General features: G+C 37.5%; 7 protein-coding genes across 7 annotated transcripts; 5 read left to right on the forward strand and 2 right to left on the reverse strand.

The window, feature by feature from the left end:
• Window positions 1-476: 476 nt before the first annotated feature.
• Window positions 477-2469, forward strand: L201_000627 (uncharacterized protein; the record flags this gene model as incomplete). Its single annotated transcript, XM_066216427.1, has 12 exons — window positions 477-509; window positions 659-757; window positions 845-965; window positions 1048-1058; window positions 1130-1169; window positions 1237-1329; window positions 1412-1491; window positions 1552-1604; window positions 1665-1674; window positions 1750-1881; window positions 2035-2280; window positions 2356-2469. The coding sequence occupies 12 exons, from the start codon at window positions 477-479 to the stop codon at window positions 2467-2469; spliced, it is 1032 nt and encodes a 343-aa protein (XP_066072524.1).
• Window positions 2470-3171: 702 nt separating this feature from the next.
• L201_000628 (uncharacterized protein) lies at window positions 3172-4638 on the forward strand (the record flags this gene model as incomplete). Its single annotated transcript, XM_066216428.1, has 3 exons — window positions 3172-3253; window positions 3463-3614; window positions 3688-4638. 3 exons carry the CDS (start codon window positions 3172-3174, stop codon window positions 4636-4638), a joined length of 1185 nt encoding a protein of 394 aa, XP_066072525.1.
• A 558-nt stretch (window positions 4639-5196) lies between these two features.
• On the reverse strand, window positions 5197-7133 carry L201_000629 (uncharacterized protein; the record flags this gene model as incomplete). The annotated part of the gene is made up of 3 exons (XM_066216429.1): window positions 5197-5253; window positions 5403-6008; window positions 6087-7133. The coding sequence occupies 3 exons, from the start codon at window positions 7131-7133 to the stop codon at window positions 5197-5199; spliced, it is 1710 nt and encodes a 569-aa protein (XP_066072526.1).
• Window positions 7134-7562: 429 nt separating this feature from the next.
• L201_000630 (uncharacterized protein) lies at window positions 7563-10826 on the forward strand (the record flags this gene model as incomplete). The annotated part of the gene is made up of 4 exons (XM_066216430.1): window positions 7563-7875; window positions 8000-8589; window positions 8655-8770; window positions 8957-10826. 4 exons carry the CDS (start codon window positions 7563-7565, stop codon window positions 10824-10826), a joined length of 2889 nt encoding a protein of 962 aa, XP_066072527.1.
• Window positions 10827-10909: 83 nt separating this feature from the next.
• Window positions 10910-12263, reverse strand: L201_000631 (uncharacterized protein; the record flags this gene model as incomplete). Its single annotated transcript, XM_066216431.1, has 3 exons — window positions 10910-10988; window positions 11061-11779; window positions 11856-12263. 3 exons carry the CDS (start codon window positions 12261-12263, stop codon window positions 10910-10912), a joined length of 1206 nt encoding a protein of 401 aa, XP_066072528.1.
• A 1535-nt stretch (window positions 12264-13798) lies between these two features.
• L201_000632 (cystathionine beta-lyase) lies at window positions 13799-17001 on the forward strand (the record flags this gene model as incomplete). Its single annotated transcript, XM_066216432.1, has 7 exons — window positions 13799-14054; window positions 14125-14977; window positions 15073-15789; window positions 15858-16166; window positions 16239-16446; window positions 16514-16673; window positions 16754-17001. The coding sequence occupies 7 exons, from the start codon at window positions 13799-13801 to the stop codon at window positions 16999-17001; spliced, it is 2751 nt and encodes a 916-aa protein (XP_066072529.1).
• Window positions 17002-17527: 526 nt separating this feature from the next.
• On the forward strand, window positions 17528-18874 carry L201_000633 (uncharacterized protein; the record flags this gene model as incomplete). Its single annotated transcript, XM_066216433.1, has 4 exons — window positions 17528-17559; window positions 17680-18189; window positions 18310-18430; window positions 18602-18874. The coding sequence occupies 4 exons, from the start codon at window positions 17528-17530 to the stop codon at window positions 18872-18874; spliced, it is 936 nt and encodes a 311-aa protein (XP_066072530.1).
• Between the last annotated feature and the right edge of the window lie 4902 nt (window positions 18875-23776).

Here is a 23776-nt window from a genome sequence, read left to right on the forward strand (position 1 = left end):
AAGGACTGCATTTTGATTCACTCTGGTGTATATATATATATATAGTATATGATCTATATTTCATTATATACTTTTATGCAGAAAAGAGGAAAGAAATATACTAAAAACGAAAGTAAAAGTAAAAGCAAAGGAAGGAAAAGCAAGTCGCGTCATCTTTTTCGATTTTGATGATTAATGTTCATTTCACGTGGTGTGAAAGAGATCTGTGTCACCCTGATACTGGCTAAGCGTATGACGAGAGCCTGATATGTTTGATCAGATTTGCCGCTTAAACCTGCATCTGGCAAAGTGACGATTTTGATATTTCAAGTCTGAATTTGCTCCTTTTTCATGTTCAGCTACATCTAACAGATACTTGTTGAAAAACAGTCAACATTGAAAAAAGAGCTTGTATATCATTTGATACAAGCTCGGAAATCATCTTTAGCCTCACCTTTCTGCTCGGCATATACGTAAAGAAGAGAAGTTAGCTCAAAATGCCACCAAAGAAAGCACCAAAAGATGACAAGGTTGGTTGATCCCACAACTTTGCAGATTGATTGATCGTCTGATCAGCTATTAGATCAGCTTGAAATTGTTGGAATGCTATAACCAATACTGTGAATGATAATGTAGTGAAATTACGTTGCGCTGACATGATGAAATCTTTTTTATGTAGACTTTTGGGATGAAAAACAAAAATAAATCAACAAAAGTACAAAAGTATATAGCGACAGTTCAAAAACAACAAGCTGATGGAGGTAAATCAAAAGAAGATGTAAGTCTTTGCAATAGTATTCAGAACATATGATACTGCTCAACATGTTTGAGATGCAGCTAATTGATGATTGTTTCACGAATCCAGAAAGCAAAAGAAGCTGAAAAAGCCAAGAAAGAAGAAGCTAAAGCTACAGCTTTGGCTAAAAAGAAGATGGAAGCTGAATTATTCGGTCATGCTCAAGTACAAAAAGTACCATTTGGAACGGGTCAGTTATTGCATTCCATGATCATGAACATCTATATGCATCAAGGATCCAACTGACATTACATATCATCTTATACCTGTAGATCCAAAGACTGTAAGCTATTATCGCGGTAATACAGCACGATTCGTCGAGAATAGAACTGATTGTGTTATCCCTCATAATAGGTACTATGTGTTTTCTTCAAGAATGGACATTGTGCTAAGGGTGCGTTAGCTTGAAGTGTGTAGAGTTGGATATCTACCCAAGTCAGCTAACGATTAAATATTTACAGGTAATAAATGTAAATTCTCTCACGATTTGAACGTTGGACGAAAGGTTGAAAAACTCAATATTTATGAGGATGCAAGAGCACAGAAAAATGCTGGTGAGTTGTAGTTGCATTTACAGACCAAATTATTGATGATCAAAATGAAGTCGCCCTCTGATTAATGTTCTTGTTCAAATAGATACTATGGATACTTGGGATGAAGAGAAATTGAGGAATGTCGTTACACAAAACGAGAAGAAACAGACCAATGCAACTGATGTGAGTAATTTGTTGATTCTCTTTGGCGTGTGGATACTAATCGTAACCTTTTCTACGCAGATTGTGTGTAAATACTTCGTCCAGGCTATTGAGGATAAGAAATATGGTTGGTTGTAAGTGATGAGTCCCCCGCAATATAGATGAGACTATGCTGACTTGCATTCACTTAATAGCTGGGAATGTGTATGTTGCCTTTCTCCACTCTGTCGCGAGCTTCATTCAGCAATGCATTTTAAATACTGATAACTTGAATTTTAGCCAAATGGAGGTGATAAATGCATGTATCGACACGCTTTACCACCCGGATTTGTACTGAAATCAGAAAAGAAAGCAGCAGCAGAAGCGGCTAAGAAAGATAAGATATCAATTGAAGAATTCTTGGAAGTCGAGGTGAGTTTGCCGAGTACCCTCATACCGATACAGTTTTGGCTGTTTGCTGATTTATTTTCTTCCTTCTCTCACACATAATATAATCCATCGTTCACCTCGTACCATCGATTTGCCCAACTTTCACTTAACACGCATCTCTTCCCCACTATACAGCGACATAAACTCAAAGCCCCTCTAACCCCGGTAACACCTGAATCATTCGCGCATTGGAAGAAGACGAGAGTGGAGAAGAAGCAAGCTGAACAAGAAGCATTAGAAAAAGCTAAAGCTACACAAAGAGCAGCAGGTAAAATGACAGGTATGACAGGTAAAGATATGTTTGAATTTGGTGGTGAATTATATGAAGATGAAGATGAAGGTGAAGAAGATTGGGATATTAGTAGAATGTTGGCTAGATATGTAGGTTTTATTCCTACAACAATGTTCCTCTAATGTGGGAATAAACGCTAATGGATTTTGTGTCATCAAATATAGCGAGAAGATGACACTCGACCTGATGGATATGATGATGAGAATGCTGAAGCACAGGATGACGATGATGTAAAAACAGTGACCAATGGTATTGAGAGTGTCAAAGTTTCAGGTTGATCGGTTGCAGATGCACTAGGGGGCAAATCATTGCAAAGATGTTGTTGTAGTGAAGATGTAGCCTATATCATATAGCATTGCATAGGTCGGGTGGTAATCTTATTTGAGATGTATACATTTCATTGCTTCCTGTGAGCTCGCGTATCGTGCGACCAGTCATGGAATAGACAATAAGAAGAACTTGATCTTGAAAAGAAGATGCAATAAAGGAGATACCACAGCGACTGTCACAGAATCATAAGAATTTACCTTTTCGGGTATTACCGATGACGTTTGAAACATGATGATTAACCTGACCATTATAGAATAATGTTTTGACGCTCAGATGCACTTCAGTCGAGATTGCAATTTGTGCAACGTATCTTGCTTTTATTCATACCACATCAATCCAATTGTATAATAACGCAGTGAGATGAGACAGTTTTGGATAAACTTGTAAATCGACATCATTCCCCTCTGCAACAATTTATCGGCGCGTTCGAAAATTCACGTTATTATTTTGATTTAGATCATTTAGATCATCACCAACAGTCAAGGGGAAGGAACGGATCCTGAGATTGAAAGATAGTACGGTAACAATCAACAATTCTACGAGGGGTCTTTCCTAATCGATCAAGATTCAAAGTCAATAATACAGTATCTTGTTAATATTTTGATTCAGCTTGGAAATATCAATCATCCAGTCATAAGCGGTGTTGAATCATGTCAGATATTCAAAGTATAAAGATAATATCGACTGAAGTTGTTGATACACCAAAATCGCATGTTGTCTATGTGATACAGAGTGAGTATTTCTGTTCTTTCATCTGCTTTCACCTGAGGTGTCATTCAAAGAAAAGTGTTTTTGGTTTTTTATGGGGTTTGATTTTGGAGGGAAGTCCAATCAAACAAGACAAAATTATCACAATGACCTCTCAACACATGTCATCTTATTCGACTAACCCTCATCCACTAGTATGTACCTGGCTGAACCACTTTGCATATCCCTCATAGTATCGACTCCAATACGAACATGGACGGTGAAAAGACGGTATTCAGATTTCCTTTCATTAGATTCAGAATTGAAATCTTCGGTAGGGAAATCACCTCCAGGTAATTTACCTAGTAAACACTGGAGTCTAATTAAAGGTGTCGGTGATGAGAAAGTAAGTTTCGTCATTGATCGCTCTCAAACTAAGTACTGGCAGAACTGATAATAGTGATCTTGATCTGGCTTAGCTAATACGTGAAAGGCGTATAGTATTAGAACAATATTTAGTATTGATCTTAACATCAAAAGATCCATCATTTAGACAATCATATGGATTTAAAGATTTCTTAAGTGTACCAAGTAATAATCCTAATCCATCATCATCATCAACATCACATAATCGTACATCGTCAAGTAATGATATACAAAGGGAATTGATATTTACATCACAATCATGGTTAATAGAATTTGAATCTATTAAAAATCAATTACGTTTAGCAAGATCATCTTTATTAAAAAGAGATACATTAGCTAAAATGGGTGATTCATCTGGATCTAGATCATCTTCAATTGAATCTAAAAAAATTTTAAAAGAAATTTCATTTAGAATAGATCAATTAGAAAATGCTTTAGAGAATAATTTAAGTAAAATCTTAGGTCAAGGTGAAAAGAAAAGAAGACAAGAATTAATTGATCAATTAAAAATTGAAAAACAAACTTTAACTAAAATGTCTGAAATTGGAATTAGAACGAATTTTTCTGCTAATGCTGAATCTACTTCTAGTAGTATAACCAATTCTGGATTTTCGAAATTATCATCATCAGAAAATGGATCTTTATTTAGTAGTAATTCAAATAACGGTTCATTGAATTCCATTCCTGGAGGATACTCACAACACCAACAACCTAATGTAGGTAGAGTATTTGGAGCTAAATCACCTATACCTCCACAAGAAACATCAGAAACTAGACCATTAGAAGATAGAGGTTTATTACAATTACAATCAATAAAAATGAATGATCAAGATGAACAATTAAAAGGATTATCGAAATTATTACAGAAACAAAAGAAAATGGGTCAAGAGATTAATCAAGAGATAAATGAACAAAATGAATTATTAGATGAAATTGAATCTGGTGTTGATAAGACTGGTAGGAAATTAGGTAAAGCTAAGAGGGAATTGAATAAATTAGGTTAAAATTTGTTGACTTTTTGGTTGAAATTCTGAAGTATTCAGAGTGAAGATCACAAATATCCGGTTGATTTCCAAATACCATTTCTTGGTAGGTAAATGTCTAAACAGGTAAATGTCTAAACAGCATCTGTGTGAAGGTTGTCATTCATAAAAAAGGGCCAACCCTACTATACAGGATATTACATTCTCAATCTGTTAGTGGAGATCAGGTGTAAAACTTCTTTCGCCAAGCTTTAGTCACTTCTTCGTCGTGTATATCCTTCTGTACTTGTCTATATACCTGTTGTAAGTCTTGTTCCTATGTGTATATTGTTTCCATATATTTCCTCAATGGGACATCAACATATAATATTTCATGAGTAATGTCGAGACCGCATTCAATTTTACATACAAGATGCATAACATATAAATAGTTTTATTCAGGTCACTTGGTCATATACACATTAATACGGACAGAGTAATTCGGCAACATACATATAAACAGGGACAGAGTGATTCATTTGAACACGAAACATACATGATCGATATCTTACAAATTATTTTTGAGGGAACGCGGTATCGTTAATAGTCAGAACCAGGCATAGAAGCAGATTCTATTTGAATATCTTGAAATTCATCCTGAGTCAAGACTAGGTCGTTAGCATTTATATAATACATATTCTGATTTCGAGATATCATCATGAGAAGTCTCAAGATTCCTGAATAAAAAGAGTGAAAAATCGAAGATGAGCGATGTAAGAGACTTCACTTGATGAAAAGAAACTTACAAGTAAACCTATTCTTTTTGCAGCTTCATAACCAGCTACATTTTGAGCTAATTTTCTAAAAGGTCTAATTGATTCAGATAATTCAAAACCATCAATTAAACATTTAATTCTCCATAAACTACCTTGATTAGTTTTAAATTTTTCTTCTTTCCAATTTAATTCTAGTTTTGGTTCTTGTAAATCACAATAACGTTTAATAAAATCATACATTCCAATTGATTTTTCATTTATTTTGATCAATTCATCTTTTTCTTTTTCAGTTGATGAATCAGCAGAAATCACCCTTCCATCTAAAGTTTGACCGATAATGTAATGATGTTGATTAAATTCTTTTTTCATATATGAATAAAAGAAATCATATAATGGTTCATACATTTCTCTTAACCATTTATCAATTTTACCAATTCCATTTTCAGTTAATCTAATTTCTAAAGTGTAGGAAAAATATAATCCTGCTATATAAGCTTCCATTAAAGCTGCTCTAACATCTGTTTGAGCTCTTAAAACAGGTAATATCTCTTTAGGTCCTCTTAATCTTTGAGGTAAATTATATAATCCAGATAAATGCGATAATGTTGCGTTTGATACCAGATGTGCTTTGAGTTTCTGCGAGAAAAATAGAGTGTGAATGTCAAGTGATTAGCTTACGATATACTTACCAGTAGCTATATAACGGTGACTTACTGTAGCAGTACCGATGGTTAAGTTTGGTTTAGTTTCATGTAACCAAGTAGTAACTATAACACCTAATATAGAATCACCGACATGTTCTAATTTTTCATAATCCCTTGAAGGATCTTCAGGGGAATCTTCAAACTTTCCTCTTGAAACTCCATATAAACTTTTATGTGTAAACACTTGTTCTAATAATTCTGGGTTATCAATATATGGCATAGGTGGTAAAGCATATACAGGTAATTGTTCGACTGGAATCAGTAATGCTTTTGAAGGATTTTTCTTAAATCGTTTTGAGGGTAATGGTAAAGGCAGAATTTGAATTTGTTTAGGCGCTTTCGTATCTGATATGATTGAGTCCTCTCTTCCTCTCTTGAGGCAGGATGAGAAACTACCGGGACTAGGCTTATCGGCAGAGTCATCAGAATACTCTGATTCAGCTTCTCTTTTACCTAATCGCACTGCAGTTGGAGTAGGGGGGAAGGAAGGAAGTGTCTCTGATGGTACAAAAGTTGATGTATGACCTTCCAATGATGTACCAAATATACCAGTGAAGGGTTTTGACCCAGATACTGTCATATAATCCTTGGTCGCCTTGAATGAACTGTAGGAGCCTGAGACAGGCGAAGGAAATGGAGCGTTGACAACCCCGCATTTGAATAAGGTATAATCCTTCATGTGAACTCCATCATCTGCCTTGGCTTCTGCACCCGTAGCTGGTGAAAGTGTCTGAGCATGGCTGAAAACTTCACATTGATCGTATTGAACTTGACTACTACCATCCCATGTTGGAGGTTTTTTCTGCTTGGCGGATGCCGGTTCCTTCAGAACTCGTCTGATTGGAGTAGGACTGTCATCAGACATCTCGGAAGAAGAGTATGGTTCTTCATTTACAATCAAGTCATGAGGTTGCCTAAGATTGTGTTGATACTTTTGTGGTGTTTCAAGTAAAGCTAGATCTCTAGCTGGTTTCAATAGCGGCGAAGGAGGCATCCAAAGTATATTACTCTTGGTTTGTGGGAGGAAAACAGGTGAATATAAAGGGGGTAATGACATGATTAGAACAATTCTTTCTGATCTGAAATATTTATATTTCTTTGTCAGATAGAAACATAAGAGCAGAAAAAAAGGAAAAGAAGAAGGAATAAAAAGGCAATACTTGTACTCTTACGCCTCTTGTCATTAAGGTTACTATCAATTGTTGCGAGTGGACATGAAAAGTGGAGGTTTTATTTAGTTTTTTTTGGCAATGTTACGTAATAAGGTAATTCTTTCCGCTGGTTTCAATGATGCTTTGTTGTTGTAATTCTTTCTCTGTGAGTATTAGTACATCATCCTGCTACTTGAACCGACATATTTGAACTGCATTATTACGTTTTGATTGATTGATATCATAGCAGGCGTTGGAGACAACTTGAAAGCGGCTTTGCAATTGAAACGAAAAATATCATAATCATTTTATTATAACCTAAACCTCATGACAATATGACATCCTTTAACGCGTCGGCATCGACATCAGCGATAAAATCAGCTCAAGCAGTTGATGAACCGCAAGCATCATCCAGTAAATCTCCAACATCAACTTTAATATCAGCACCTGTATATGACCTGGTCAGTAGGTCTAGTGGCTCCCCATCGGCCAACAGAAAGGGTAAAGGAAAGGAGAAAGCGGTAGAATTCGCTCCTGAGCCTAATCTTATAGGATTGAAAGGAGCGTCAGAAGCTGATGAAGATGAAAGGGAGTCTTTATTGGAATCACAGACAGAAAGTGAAGAGGAGGATGAAGATGAGGAAAACTGTAAGCTAGCCATTCAACTTTTGATTTTGGATCTTTATACTTTAGTTCTGCAGAATTTTGATCATATTTCAAGGTCATCGCTAATTCAAGAATATGTGGATCCAAATCGCTTTTCATATACCAGATGAAACCGAACGTCAAAGACGTATACTTGAGAATCAGTTCTTGCTATCTCAACTGGGTATCGAGCGGTCAACTTCACAAAATAATTTAGGTGAATCATCAACGATAAATATAGAAAATGGGAAATCTCCTCCTCCTGCAAAAGGTCGTCCAACAGGATCAAGTAGGAAGAAAGATATACCTATTCTTGATAGATCAGGTTATATAATATCTTTACCTCCAGAAGGCCAAACTCATACTATGGCATGTATAGAAATACCTAGTGATCGTAAGCTTAAAAAAAGAATAACAGATGGTGAATATACGGATTGTTCACATTGGACAGAAGGTGAAGCAAGAAGATGGAAATATGGTTTCAGGAAACGAAAACCCACCACGGCTCAACCTGAAGCTTCCGCCGCCGAAGGTCAACAGCAAGAGGAAAGTGATAATGAAGAAGAGATCGGCGGAGTAACCAAAGAGTTTAGGTGGAGAAGATGGAGAGGACTGGAAAAAGAATTAAGAAAGGAGATGAGGAAGAGGGGAGAATTGGTCGAAATGGATGTAAGACCTGTAGAGCAATCCATACCTGAAGGTGTATCTGCGTATTCTGTGAGCTAACATACTAAAAGGTCGCCTCGCAAACATTCAGCTGATCTTCTTTTTGCTCAATACAGCTTATTCAAGGAGAAGCATGTCATCAATGTAGAAGAAAGTCCGACAAGCCAAAGATGAAATGCAGGAATGTGAATCCAATATGTAGAGCAACTTTCTGTGAGACTTGTTGTAAACGGTAAGCAAAAGTTTCTCAGCATACAATCATCAATTGCATTCATGCGATCTTCTCAAACAATGGGACAAAACAAAACTTGTATTACTCCTTTGATACCTCTTTAACATGAGCATCCTTTCATCGCGTTCATAGTTATGTTCCGCTGATTGGCTCAGTTATGCTAATACAATGCTCGATTTACTTTAGATACAACTATTTCGATTTCGACGAAGAATCGCGATCTTTCATATGTCCTCTGTGTAAAGACATCTGTAATTGTTCGAATTGTATAAGAAAGAAGAATCTAGCACATTTGTTAGGTGATTCGAGGGGAAAGATTAAAAGACAATCAATCAAGAATAAGATGGGTGCAGAAGGAACAGGAGAAATGACCGTTCAAGCTTGGATAGAAAAAGCTGTTAAAGATGTTTCAAGAGCACCGTTCGATCTGATTAGAATAGTTGATTATGATAAGGATATAATCTCACCTGATATACCTGATCCAGTAGTAGAAGAAGATGTTGGGGAGAAAATCATTGTTACAAAACCTAAAAAGATGAGAGCTAAAAAGAGGAAATTAGCGGAAATGGCAGATGAATCAGTGACAGTAGAATCAAATGCGAAAGAAAGCCAGGTGGAAAAACCTAAAGCTAAAAGAGGTAGAAAGAAGAAAGTGATTGAAGAGGAACAGATCAAAGTTCAACCGGAAACGCAACCACTAGTAGAGAAAAAGAATGGTAAATTATTTATTAACCTGAAAATGCTTAAAGCTGTTCAACCACCGGCTGTGGCACCCACTCCTACGGAAAGAGTGAAAGAGGTAGATTCTGATGGTGATACAGTTGGTGATTGGTCTGATGGAAACGCCGAGAAGGTTGATTCTGGATCATCTCTAACATCCTTGAACTCCTCTCCCTCCAATTCACCTACAATCTCCGCAACCCTTCCATTCCTACCGCATCCCATCTACGCTCCAATTATGGACACTAATCAATATCTCTCAACTCTACCCGGGGCTGTACAAAGTGCAGAAATCGCTCAATCTTCACCTATCACTACAAATAACCCAGAACTAGTCTCACATAGTTTACCGATTGAAGATACTACGCTACCATCTTCACCTATACAACATCTCGACAACGATAATCATTCTTCAGCAGAAAGCGGAGATGAGCAATCTCATCCTAAGAAACGGAGAAGACCTCCTCCGGAAGCAAATATTGTCAGAGCGCCAAGACATAGCTCATTTTCGAATACTCATTCTACTCCACCTGGACATCAGGATGATTTGAATTATGTATCACCGACAATACTTTCTTTCGAACATAACGGTCCCAGAAATCTGACAGGTGATCAAAATCTACAATCATCTGTTGCACCGCACTTCACCATATCAGGAGAACAGACAGACAGCTTAAATACAGTACCACCTCCATTAACAAGCTTCAGCCATACGATCCCTATCAGTGGTACTTCTCCCAACCGTCCTATGCATTTTTGGCAGAATCGTTCTATGATAAGTGGTAACGATAGATATCAAGGTCATCAGACTCTATATCCTTCATCCAATGAAGTAAATTATCAGAATCAGAACCAGAATCAACAACATCAGTATCAATCAGGAACATCACCTTCATCTTATCCCTCAGTCCTCCTACCGACAAATTATCCTTCGTATAATTACCACCCTTCGCCATATTCTTCATTATCGATAATCCCATATAATACATCGAATACCAATTACCCTATAAATCCTCATTCTATCCATCACAATGAAAATACTCATCATGAGGATGATATAGGTGGACCTCCACCATATTCACATTCACCAATCAGAAAACCGAATTTGGTTTTGAGTCCAAATACAGAGGGACAATATTTAGTGATTGATAGATCTCCTCAAGCTCAGTCTCTTGATCCTAACATCACCTCACACACTTCGGAATCAACGTCAGCGTCAAGGCAGCAGACTAAAATCAAATCACCAAACCAAGATCAAACGTTGAATCATCTTGATATACTTAGTTTAGCTGCTGCCGAAGCGAGGCACAGTCCAAGTAGAAACGAAGAAAGGTGATCATGCATCTAGATTACGTTGTGAAAACAAGATTGTCCATGTACTATGTATCGACAGCATTCCAAATTTTTCTTTCTAAATCATTATTGTTTTGGCTTTTGTGCCGAATGTTCTGCTTCTGCGAATTTATCTTTCTCCTCCGACACTACTCTCTTTTTCGGTCTAGTAGGATTACACTGTATCAGCGAGAGATGTCATGCGTATTAGGACAGTGGGACCTGTGAATAGACTTACCCAGAGTTTAACGCTTGTTCAAGACCATGAGGAGGCTCACTCCATCCAGGACACATTTTATCATTTTCTTCAAGATACGCTAACTCTTCCTCTATGAGCTTTAACGTATCATTTTCAGGTTCTACCTCAGGTAACAGTGGCGGTGAAGGCAAAGCAATAGGAGACAAAGGTGGCGATGTAGGAAGTGCAGGTTGTGGAATGGGACTATTGAAGGATACATGTGAACCATCTGTATCCGATGATGGTGGCGTTCTAGGTTTATAATATCCGAATACTGATGGAAATGTACCTGCATTATCTACAGCTCCTATTTCATTTAAGGATTCACCTTCTGTAATTGGTGAAGACTCAGCATTGCTTGCGGGTTCATCTATATGCGCTATTTCAGCTCGAGTTTCTAGACCTGATATTAGTGCTGGATGAGTTATTGAAGCGCCAGAAACTAACTCTTCACCTTCGGCTGTACCTAATGAGACGGATGCCATCTCTTCACTCGCAGCTTCATTTGAAATAGCTCTAGAAGCTAGAATCTCATCTAATTCATACGATTGAGCGGATAAAAAGGCCTCCGGAGAATCATATTGACGAAAAGTAGTAAATGGATGACTGATCGGTGATTCCTTATGTCCTGGAAATAGTATAATTATAGCTGGTTCTATTACTTTGGGTCTGATAGCTTTGGTTTTAGGCCCCAAAATGGAGACTATGGCCCCTAACGACTACGAAAGTCCATCAGTTTTCAGTCCATTCATGGGGGATAATGAGCCTGTATAAGCTGAATATGATGACACGTACCTGGCAGAACTTCTTTAAATGATAATGCCCTATTTCATTCCACGAAACCCACTCTTCAGCCTGTAACTTTTCTTTTATACCTTGCACTGTACGGTGGTCGCCTTCTTTTATAGCTCGAACATGGAACTCTACTTTGTATTTTTTGATTGTAAATTTTTTTTCATCTGGTTTTTCGGTAAGAATGAAGAAGACAGGTACATTCTTGAGTGGTGAAGAAGGTAAACCTTCAAGTGCCGCAGGAATATCTAATAAATCCCTAACTTCGTCGCTGTAACGGTCTTTAGGATGGAGATTAACGATATCACATATCCTCGTGTATATAATTTGTTGAGCGTTTGGCTCGATAATTCCTGGAGTAGGTGTGATCACGGAACTGTTCTGTTGATCTCTGAGCTTCTGAAATGACATTATGAGTCTGATTCTATGTAAATTCGATATAACACAATAAGAAGCTTGGAATAATAAAGAAGCTATGTCAACCATCAAAATAAGATGAGAAGAGTAACCAACCAATACATGATCAAACATGGAAGTTTATCGTTCAACCTCGTTAGTATTCTGTCAGTCAACATTTCAGTAGTATGTACATCACATTCTGGATTCTTTAGGTGGCAAAGTAATTCGCGTTGATATTGATACAGTCATCATTGTCATATTCTTGATAGATGTCGCACTCTTCTGACATGAGACAAAGTGAGACATGCCTCATTTCGAAATGCCGAGTACACTATTCAAGTCGCTATAGCGGTTGAATATCACAAAATCGATGCTTATTCAGACAAACCTATATTATCCTTGTGTCACCGTTTGGTCGTAGGAATGGTACGCTGATTGGGTCAATTCCCAGTCGTGATCAGTGGTGTCACAAGAGCGAATCCCATGAACTTCTCCTTCTACCGTTCATTGATTACTCTAATTACTTGATGACAAGTCATAATTGGCGATGGATCCGATTATAACTTTAGAGTCCGAGTAATCGTAAAAAGTTCCGTGGTTGGCTTCCTGAAGGGTCTCGGATATGGCGTAGCAGGTGATAACTGTAATCCATTTGAAAAGAATGTGCCTTGAGCATTTGCCTTACGCGACAAGGATGTATAAGTAATTTTTTTGTCTTGTAACGACCCAGCTATCTCTTATACGTGATATCTTACTTAGCTTACTAATGGCTCAGCTTGAAGTTATTCAGCATTTTATAGCGTTCGTTATCTGTTAATGATTTATCTTTTCTCCAACGCGATACATGTTGTCGTCGAGTCATCGTCGTCTCACCTATTGTACTCTGATATACATGAATGGATTCTCTATTGTCAAAAGATGTTGTTAATGCATAGCGAAGCGCATACTTTAGGATACCATCATGAAAACTTTTATCCATTATTGAATTCGGTAGAATGCGTAAATATTGATTTACAACATGTTGCACCTGCATATGTACTTGATGCATGGTGAAGTCGGACTTGAATGACTGGAAAGATTGAGTAGGTAGAAAGCTAGTACGTGCAAGTAGAAACAATGATACTTCTTCAAGAGGACAGATGAAATACATTATTGGAAGATAGATAGTGCTGTCAATTTATGTGGAGATGTATGTTTATATATATGCATTCAGAGATATATAGGACACGAGTCATAGAGGATGTCAGAAATTACCGAAAAGGGTAAATTGTGATAGTATGCCGAATAATTACATGTTGTTCGGTGATCTTTGATCCTTTTATTTGGAATTATGTTTTTAACGCTGACTCCAAAGATATGGTGTGATCGATAATCATTTATCATGATAAATCCATAATTTAGATAACTTTATTATTATCGAGTCGACTGACATTCATCCAACATTCTCTGTCGCATATTTGTACATACATCCTTGTTTTTGCGTTGATCTCTTACTTGTACTTTGATTCTTACCAAAACAACGAATATCCTGTTAGGAGTCACACAAAATGACTACCCCTTCTACACCGGCCGACTCATCGTTGGCAACTTCAATTTACTCTGAATCGGTAGTATCTCCAACCGACAAAGAGCAAGCCAAACCAAGATCAGACAACTGGAGATTCTCAACGTTATGCGCTTCGGTAGATACAAAAGATCAATATGGAGCGAGTTCGACACCAATCTATCAGACTGCTACTTTCAAAGGTTTAGATGGTCAATATGATTATACACGATCAGGTAACCCTACAAGGGGTGGTTTAGGTAAGTTTAGCGGTATATCTCTTATCGCAAATTACTGATCATATCCTTGATACTATTTTCAATTAAACAGAAAATCACCTTGCTCGTTTATACGGTGCTACTCAAACATTCGCTTTATCAACTGGTATGACATGTCTCGATACAATCCTACGTTTAGTTAAACCTGGAGAAACAGTATTAGCAGGTGATGATTTGTATGGGGGTACCAATAGATTATTAACATATTTAGGATCACATGGCGGAGTTAAAGTAATTCACGCAGATACAACGAAAATAGAAGCATTAAGACCACATTTGAAACCTGAAATTAATAATGTAAAAATGGTATTATTAGAATCACCTACGAATCCATTATTGAAAATAGCAGATTTAGAAGAAATTACAAAAGAAGTTAAATCATTATATCCTGAAGCTTTAGTTGTTGTTGATAACACAATGATGTCACCATATTTACAAAGACCATTAGATTTAGGTTGTGATATTGTATATGATAGTGGTACAAAATATTTATCAGGACATCATGATTTAATGGCAGGTATAATAGCTGTGAAAAGAACTGATATTTGTAAAGATATTGCTTTCTTAATCAATTCAGTTGGTTCTGGTTTAGCACCATTTGATTCTTTCTTATTATTAAGAGGTGTAAAAACAATGTCATTAAGAATGGATAGACAAATGGCTACTTCACAATTAGTTGCTTTGTATTTAAATTCTTTAGGCTTCTTAGTACATTATCCAGGTCTAAAGAGTCATCCAAAAAGAGATATTCATTATAAACAAGCTACAGGCGCCGGTGCAGTTTTATCTTTCGTAACTGGTGATAAAGCTTTAAGTGAAAGAATTGTGGGTAGTGCTAGACTATGGGGTATTAGTGTTTCATTCGGAGCTGTAAACAGTTTAATATCAATGCCTTGTTTGATGTCGTAAGTTTGATTTGTTTCCTTAATTCAATCACATATGCTTCATTGTCATGGTCAATACAGGATGATTTTTGCTAATTAATCGATTTGCTGCATAGTCACGCATCTATTTCCGCTGCTGTCCGAGCTGAACGAGGTCTTCCTGAAAATCTCATTCGACTTTGTGTCGGTATCGAAGATCCACGTGATCTCATGGACGATCTTGAACATTCCCTCTTATCAGCTGGTGCCATTGTACCTAATTTATCTTATTCACCACTTTCACATTCACAATCAGCTGAATTATACGTATCTGATCCCGAAGCTTGGATATTAGAAAGAGCCAAAGGATTCAAACGACCTTCTGAAGCTAATTCAAGTGTTATGGATAAATTAGTTTCTGGCGTTAAAAGAGGTCTTGGAATTAATCCTAATTCTGAAATCAAAACCATAGAAGAAGAAATTGTAGTTTCTGCACCTGGAAAAGTTATTTTATTTGGTGAACATGCTGTTGTACATGGTGTAACAGCTATTGCATCTTCAGTAAATCTTAGATGTTTCGCAGTACTTTCACCAAGATCAGATGGTAAAGTCGCTTTGGAAGTTCCAAATGTTAATGTAGAAGCAGAATGGGAAATCTCAAGTTTACCTTGGGGTTTATTACCTGTTCATTCAAATACACATAGACATGTTGCCGATAAAGATTTAGACCCAGCTTTACTTCAAGCTATAGAAAAATTAGTACACGAACATAGTGAATTAGGTAAAACTGGATTGAACTCTTGTATCGCTTACTTGTACCTTTATATGGTTATGGCTGGAGCCGAATCTGAAGCGTGAGTACATCTGTGTATTTGTTATACTTTTTTCTTTGAGCATGGTTTTGACTAATCTACTTCTTTAGACCATCCGTTACGTTCACAGCTACTGCCAACTTGCCAATTTCTGCAGGTTTAGGTTCATCAGCCGCTTATTCAACTTGTGTAGCTTCATCGCTTCTCATTGCTCACTCTCATATCGAAAAACCTGCACAAAATCAATCACGATTATCAGAAAGTGATACCAACATTGTTGATGGGTGGGCATTCTTAGCTGAGAAAGTATTACATGGAACTCCAAGTGGTATTGATAATGCAGTTTCAGTTAGGGGTGGTGCTGTCGCTTTCACTAAATCGGTTGGTGGAAGAAAAGGTGGCTTAGACGGATTACACGGGTAAGTCGCAGCATGGCATGGCCATCTTGTCAGGTAGATTGATGCTAACGCCTGCATCACACAATACTACAGTTTCTCTTCCATCCGACTTTTGCTCACGAATACACTTGTACCAAGAGATACTAAGACCTTGGTAGCTGGAGTAAGCGCGAAACGACTCGCAGAACCTCAAGTGGTAGATCCGATCCTCGATGCTATTCAATCAATCAGTGATGAAGCATCGACTTTACTCAGTGGACAAACCCACGCAGAAAGAAAAGAATTGATCAACCGATTAGAGGTGAGTCGAAAGTCTATGGTGCCCATCAAATTGCATGACTGATGAATCCCTTTTCTCAAATTGTCAGACTTTGATTCGTGAAAACCACTCACATCTTGCCAATCTTGGTGTGTCTCATCCTTCACTTGAAATGGTAGTAGCTGCTACAGCTGCTGAACCGTTCGGTCTTGCCACTAAATTAACTGGTGCTGGGGGTGGCGGATGTGCTGTAACTTTGATCCCAGATGGTCAGTAATCAAACTCTTTCTTCGCTACCCTCACTTTTCAGAGTCGAGCTAATATGAATCATTCTGCTTGCTATTACTAGAATTCCCACAAGTATCTTTGGACGAACTGATAAATACGCTTGAGAAACAAGGTTTCCAACCTCATTTGACAACTGTTGGTGGACCAGGATTAGGTATACATGTATCTTCATCTACCAAAGAAGATAAAGTAAGAAATTCAGAAGAAGGTGAAGGCATGGTCGTACCTAAACGGGTAACTTTAAGGGATACTCCTATCGATAGTTTACACAGTTGGTCAGAAAGAATTGGTGGTTGGGTTCATACATAGGTTGTTGATTTCATTGGCTGTCAAACTCAAACAACAACAACATACACAACAACATAAAAAACACTCAAGAGTCATATAAAACATTGTAATCAAATAACATGGATTTCCATTTTACTAGTCTCGCTTCATTTGTATATAGGATGTATTTCTTACTTAACATGATATATTCTTTCACCTGCGTTGTCTTCATCGTCTTCGTCGTCAATCCGTAAAAAAGAGATCAAATGTTACCCATATTCCATATTGCCGAAGTCACACGCACGCATTCCTTGAATTCTCACAGTTTGTCGGGCGTCGGTGATGACCGCCAAACTAATAAATCAGTTTGTAGAATAACAAATAAAGTGTGAATTTTATGTAAAAATACCTCCACACCTTCCAACCAACTTGATCTAATTTCACTATTTTGATGAACATTGTAAATACATTCAAGCCCACAAGACCACATCAGCTGCGCCCACACGACCCAAAAGGATTATTTCAGGTTACTTCCAAAACCCGATGAGGATAGATAACACCTGTTGGAATGGTACAAGTATATAGAAAGACGCATTCTTAGTGAGTATACTCAGTATTTCACAAAGAAACCTTGTCACCCTTCAGCAAAGTCTGTGCAACAAAATCTGTATACTGACTGACATGATGTTTGTGTTATCACCGATGACGGTCCATCTATAGCCCTGATCCACCTCCAACACCGTTACTAGCGTTCTTCCTCAGATACCCAAACCCATTCGCAAGGCATGTACTATCAGTTGATGTATTATCAAGAAAAGTCGATCCGATAACAGGACAAATACATACAACTAGATTAATATTGAAAAGAGGTATTTTACCTAAATGGGCTACAAGATGGTTACCTAATGCAGGTTTATCAGGTGGAAGAGGTTTAGACGCTTGGATCTTAGAAGAAAGTGTCGTTGATCCTCCAAATTGGGGATTGGATCAAAGTAATCATGGGGAATCTTCCAGAGCAGGCTCATCAAAGATAGCACACTCAAGATCTATAAGTCCAGGTAAACATCCTAAACGATCTAATGTAGTGATTGAAGAAAAAGGAGAAGAAGAAGAAGACTTGAATTTGGCGTATAGAAAACAACCTAGATTGAGGGTACAGCAAGGGAATTTAAATCATAAGAAATTAATGCAAGTTATAGAAGGTGGTGAGATTAGAGCTGGACCAAATGGGTAAGTCATAATGCCTTTATACGTTTGCCTTGTCTCCTGCAGAAGTCATTTGAAGAGCGAGTTCCAGCCGGACATCCCTACATCTTACTAACACCAACAACTTTTGTCCTGCTTATATAGTTCAACCCTACATCACACGACAGCGGAAGTGAGGTCAAGCTTTGGTGGTGCTTGGTCAAATATGATACGGCAGAGGATAGAGCAATATGGTGTAGGGAAATTTGAGACTAATTCAGAGACTGTGAGTTGATTTTTCGTTCAGTCGTTATGTGTACAATTCGTGATCCTCCATTCATTTGTGATCTTATTTGGGATGAAAGCTAATTGAACTTCTATTTATCCCTGACAAATTTCATAATATCATCAATACTAATTGCGATTCTTCAATGTTCCCCGGCATCGCTCATTATAGTCACGAAAAGGAATGTCATTGATATTGAATCTACTTCGTACAAGACATCCTTTACCCGAAACAGCAGAATTTGAATTTTACCCTCCTCCTCCACCAGGATTTAATGATTCTTGGTCAGATATACCTGAAGCTATAAGTAGATTAGATAAACCGAAAGAGGGTTCACCAAGAAGTTTCTTTTTGTCTCCTAGTAGTATTGGGGCTTGGGTTAGAGCTAGAAGAGATAATGGAAATGGAAGTAATACGACGAATGATTCGGGAAATCCACCATGACATAGTGAAAACCTGATACAACTAATCTAATAAGTATCAATACATAAGTAAAAAATGTGATATATCAATTCACCTATCAACAGCATGTATCCACTTGGATGACATGTATGCATGTCAGACCCAGAGTTCGATTATTGAATCTGCAGCAGTCAATATGAGATGGCAGACAGGCGGTAAGTCACCTGAAGGAGTCCAGTATTCTGCAACTCTCTGCTTTATGAGTCATCAGCTGCAGTCTGGTGACACGAGCATTGATGGTCAGAGATTTAGTTGATTTCTACAATGTATCGGAGATCTGTCAAGTGAAATAGTCTTGACAATTTATGGTTGTAGAGTGGAAATCGCGACTGGAAAATATCGTAGACTTGAGAACTTTATACACCGTACCAAGGCCGGTCACACTTTGATCATCACTATTGAATAAACAAGGGTTATGCTAACCTTAGTCAGCCTAAAAGTTGATCGTTCAGTGATAAATATATTGAATAGTCGTTCGAGGTCATGAATAACGGTGTTGTAGTAAAAGTATCTATCTAATAAATTCCAAATAATCTCCTTTCTGTGTACAAGCAATTCAATCTTGGTTACATAAGTTACGGGGATGGGACGTCTTAACCGTCGCTTGATCTTAAGATCCTTGAAGAGATGAATTTTCGCATGAAGCCGCTCTATACGTATTCAAAATGATCTTTTGAATTACTGTATATTATTTCAATCATGCTTTTGATCAGGTGATTGGTTATAGTTACAAAAGGGAGCAAATTCAGATGACAGGGAATGTGTAAAATCCCAATCACGTCGTTCGAGGTCTATATATTTCGGCGAGCATCTGAGGTGAAAATAACAGGTGATTGAAAGAAATCATATTACAAGTTAAAAAAATGCTCAATTGAATAAATGAGCGTTTTCCAAAATGAGGATTTTGACGTAAAAGGTTTCATTTGTAATCCCAAATATGTAAGCTACGACCCACCGGATTGAATCTCCGTAGCTTCCGAATGTAAAAGCAAGATAAGGTGATACGGACAGGTTTCTTTACCTTAGTATGGAACGTTTGTTAGGGCAAAAGCGGTGTTCAAAGTCAAGTTCTAGCTCACTTGATTATACGTACACAACCTATATTACGACTAAAACTCTTGTAACTGATACTAGCACGAGCAAGAAAATCTAGAAGAGCACAAATCCAATCGAATACAGTGGCCATGTATCCGATAAGTACCGTAAGAAATCACTAACAAATGTACCTAAGTACCTCTTGCTTTCGTTCGAATAATCACATCTTTGCAGCAGCGCGTCATTCTCCTATTTCTTGTTGAACTATGAGGATAAGTTACAATAAAACCATAAAATGATTTCAGGGCAAAACTTGACTTAGATGTTGAGGGAGTCCCCATGTTGAGTCTCCAGATTGTCTAGAGTTGAGCCCCTCAACATTACCCTTAAAGGTAAAAAACATGTCTTTGGCGATATAACCCTCAAGAAGACGTGATTTCTTCTCATTTTAACCTCTATCATTTCACCTAATTCGGCATCAACGGGAATTTGCGCCGGTAAGGCTTTGTCTTGTCCTGTTTTCCCCTTCTGCTTCCCCACCTTGTCATGTTTTTCTCGGTAATATTTCAATTATACCTGTAAGTACTGCTCGATTTAACCAGAATCTCGATATTCACCTGGAAAATCTCGTTACTTGTATACTGGAATTCGCTCATATGATATGGGACGTCGTCATTGGCTTTTCGGTTCACGAGTCCTTTACTAATAGGATGGATCTCTCAATCGATTTTTATGTATGAGGCCATTCCACACCTATGCAAAGATATACTTGAAATGTCATATCATAGAATATCAATTCAATGTAAAATGGTAATAGAATCGAAACCTTCAAAAATCGGCCGATCTTTGGGAGTAGTAGCTATCACCTCACAGTATATATTATTATTTTTGCAGTAGAACGCTCGTATAATATCAAAATTGAAAGTTTCGGAATTTCAATAGCTGTCCCACAAAACCAGAAGATAAAAACCATTCACATCCCCAATTTTTAACTTTAAATTTCTTGTTTATTTGACGCTAGAAAAAGTTCATCGTCGTCTTTATATACGTGTGAAATATATCGGAAATTCCTCAGCTATTCCATCTAAATATATCGCCAAGGACATTCGTATTTTGACCAGACAATCAAAATCTCGCTACGGTTCAATCCGATCGAAAAACCCAATCCCATCATTTTCAACTCTTAATAGTTAAGCTACATACCAAGACGTGATAAGATGCAACAGTAACGAATCGCCCATCTAACTCACTCAATAAACCATCATTATACCTCATTAACCATCATCATCATCAACAGGCGCTACGCTAATCTCGTAGCCTGTAAATCCTCGTCCTCATCAACAATCAAAAATCATATATCTCAACCCTAGTACAGCAATCACCTCTGTCTACTTGATATACCAACTACTCAAAAGATATCCCTCATATCGGAAAAATCCGACATTGACTGAAATCCAAAAATCGTGTGCGACTACCAATATTCTAGTACATACACCTTTCTTATTCACTTGCTCTTCTACTAAGGTCAAAATTCCAGCAGTTAACTATACATAAATCCACTCAGATCTAGATACTATAGAATCAAGGAACGAGAAAAAAGAATATCTAGAGTTGTACTACGCATTGAAATAAATCACGCGTTCGCTTATTATTAGTATATCAATTCACTCAATTGCGATATTTTCTACCAACCAAGCACACACAGCATTTTTCGTCATATCATATCACTTTACAACAAGAATATTCGTCATCTAAAGTCTCACATTAGCAAGGAATTTCCATGAATCACCGAAGGTGAAGGCAAACTATTATCATTCATCATTATCCCCGAAAAAACGTTCAGGGCGTAGTCATAGAATCATCTTATTCCTATCTGACGAGTGTCAAGAAGTGTTGTACGTGGTCAAAATACACCTTTACACCTTTTCACTCTCTTTTGGCTTGTCGCTTATAAAACGGACTTTTCATCCTTTTCATACATACATATATATATACATATCCACTTCATCCCAATCCCCAAAATCTCGGGACTCTACTCATCAAAAAAGAAGTCGAATAAACCTTCCCGTCGATTTTATAGTATCTATACTTTTTTAGTGATTAATCGTTTGACTTGAACTACACAATAATTGATTCCAACAAAAAGGTTATTTGTATAAAAACGCAACCTATCTTATCCATACACCAAATTTCATTCAACGATTCAATTCCTGTACTGTTCAATCATAAAGACTAGTATCGGTAAAAAAGGCGACTACACCAAGCTCAAAAGACATAGATCAGATATAGGTATCAGTGCATAGTGCGATTGCCGGAAAAGGGATACATAGCCTTCTGCCAGGTGAGTCGAGCTATCTATGATATTGCTTATCTCCGTGATTTTCCCCACTTCTCCTTATCTGTCTATTTTCATGCTGTTTTCTCTTTTCGCCCATTTCCCTCCTTATCTTAACATCTTTCTCTACTCATGCCAAATCGGCCGATCAGCATTGCATGTGAAGCTTCATTGCCGTTATATATGTCTTGCATTGATCATCTCATTCTTATCCCCATATCATAATTTCGGATCCATCCCATATTTTGGAACCTCTGCCGTAATTATCCCTATAACTTGACTCTTGGCATGTGAGACATACCGTTATTTCCCGTTTTCATACATATCATTTGTTTTTCTTTGACAGTGATGGAAATCACGCCTTTACATCACAAATGATCGTCTTATTCATAAAAACTACCTTGCTTTTCAGTTTCTGCTTTATACTTGCTTCATCGTTCAATCTGGTTGTTGGTGATGGTAGTAAGTGCGTAGAGTGGGAAAACTGGCGTAGATCACAGAGCTTTGATACCGTGGCGTTTGGCTTCTTAATTGTCAACCACACACATATATACACACAGAGCTTGGACATTTTTGCTGACAACGAAAGTCCCATCACCTCTTAGTCTGTTCCAACTTGATAAACGTCACATCACGTCAACTCCAATCATCCATCAACATCATTGTTTACCCCTTCAAATTCAAGCTTCTAGTGAAATTATCCTTGATCAAGGTCCCATCAAATAAAATCGTTATTGTGCTTTCAGACTTTCAATGATCGCTTCCCCACTTCGATAACAAAAACAATTACACGTTACAATCGTACGGTACATAACCTGTAACCGCTACTGCAATTGTTCCACCTTGATTGCTAGATTATAAAGCTTCGAGGATTGTGTCCAAAAACACACGCCCAACATACTTTACAGTTTTGTTAGGATACTGTAACTGTTAGACAAACTTATCGGTCAACTTTTTGGTTCATTCATTAAGCTACGCCCCGCAAGTGATTGGATAATTCGGCAAAAGTTCCACAACAGCATTCCTTCGAAAAGTTATATAAAGTTAGGATTTGAGGGTGATTGATATCGCTTAAAACCTCAGTTTGACGGTACATACATTGACTTGACAACTGCATTCTCGATTTACAACTTTGGTGAGTCCCGACTCTTGATATGAATCGTTCAGCGCTTCTAGTTTCTGTTCCTCGCCTATCCCTGCCTACTTCTTTCCCCTTGTTCGAGATTGGAAGTCGTAATCAGTGAATAGTTGTGGAATTATCACCCGAAGAGTTGATCTCCACCTCCTTTGTTCATTTTACATGCTGTAAAATTCGCTATCTTATGCTTTGAGAAGCGTGTTTTTGTGACAAATTTTTGTGCCCCTGTCACCTTTGGATCCTTTGTCTAGCCTAATTAGTTGGTTTTCCTGTTCGATTTTTTCATAAACTCATAATGGAAATGTCTTACCCTTTGAGACAAAATTCCTCATTTTGATTGAGCGTCATTGTTCATTCAGTTTTATTCATCTCCACT

This window comes from Kwoniella dendrophila, chromosome 1 (genome assembly GCF_036810415.1).
Source record: "Kwoniella dendrophila CBS 6074 chromosome 1, complete sequence".
NCBI lineage: Eukaryota > Fungi > Basidiomycota > Tremellomycetes > Tremellales > Cryptococcaceae > Kwoniella > Kwoniella dendrophila.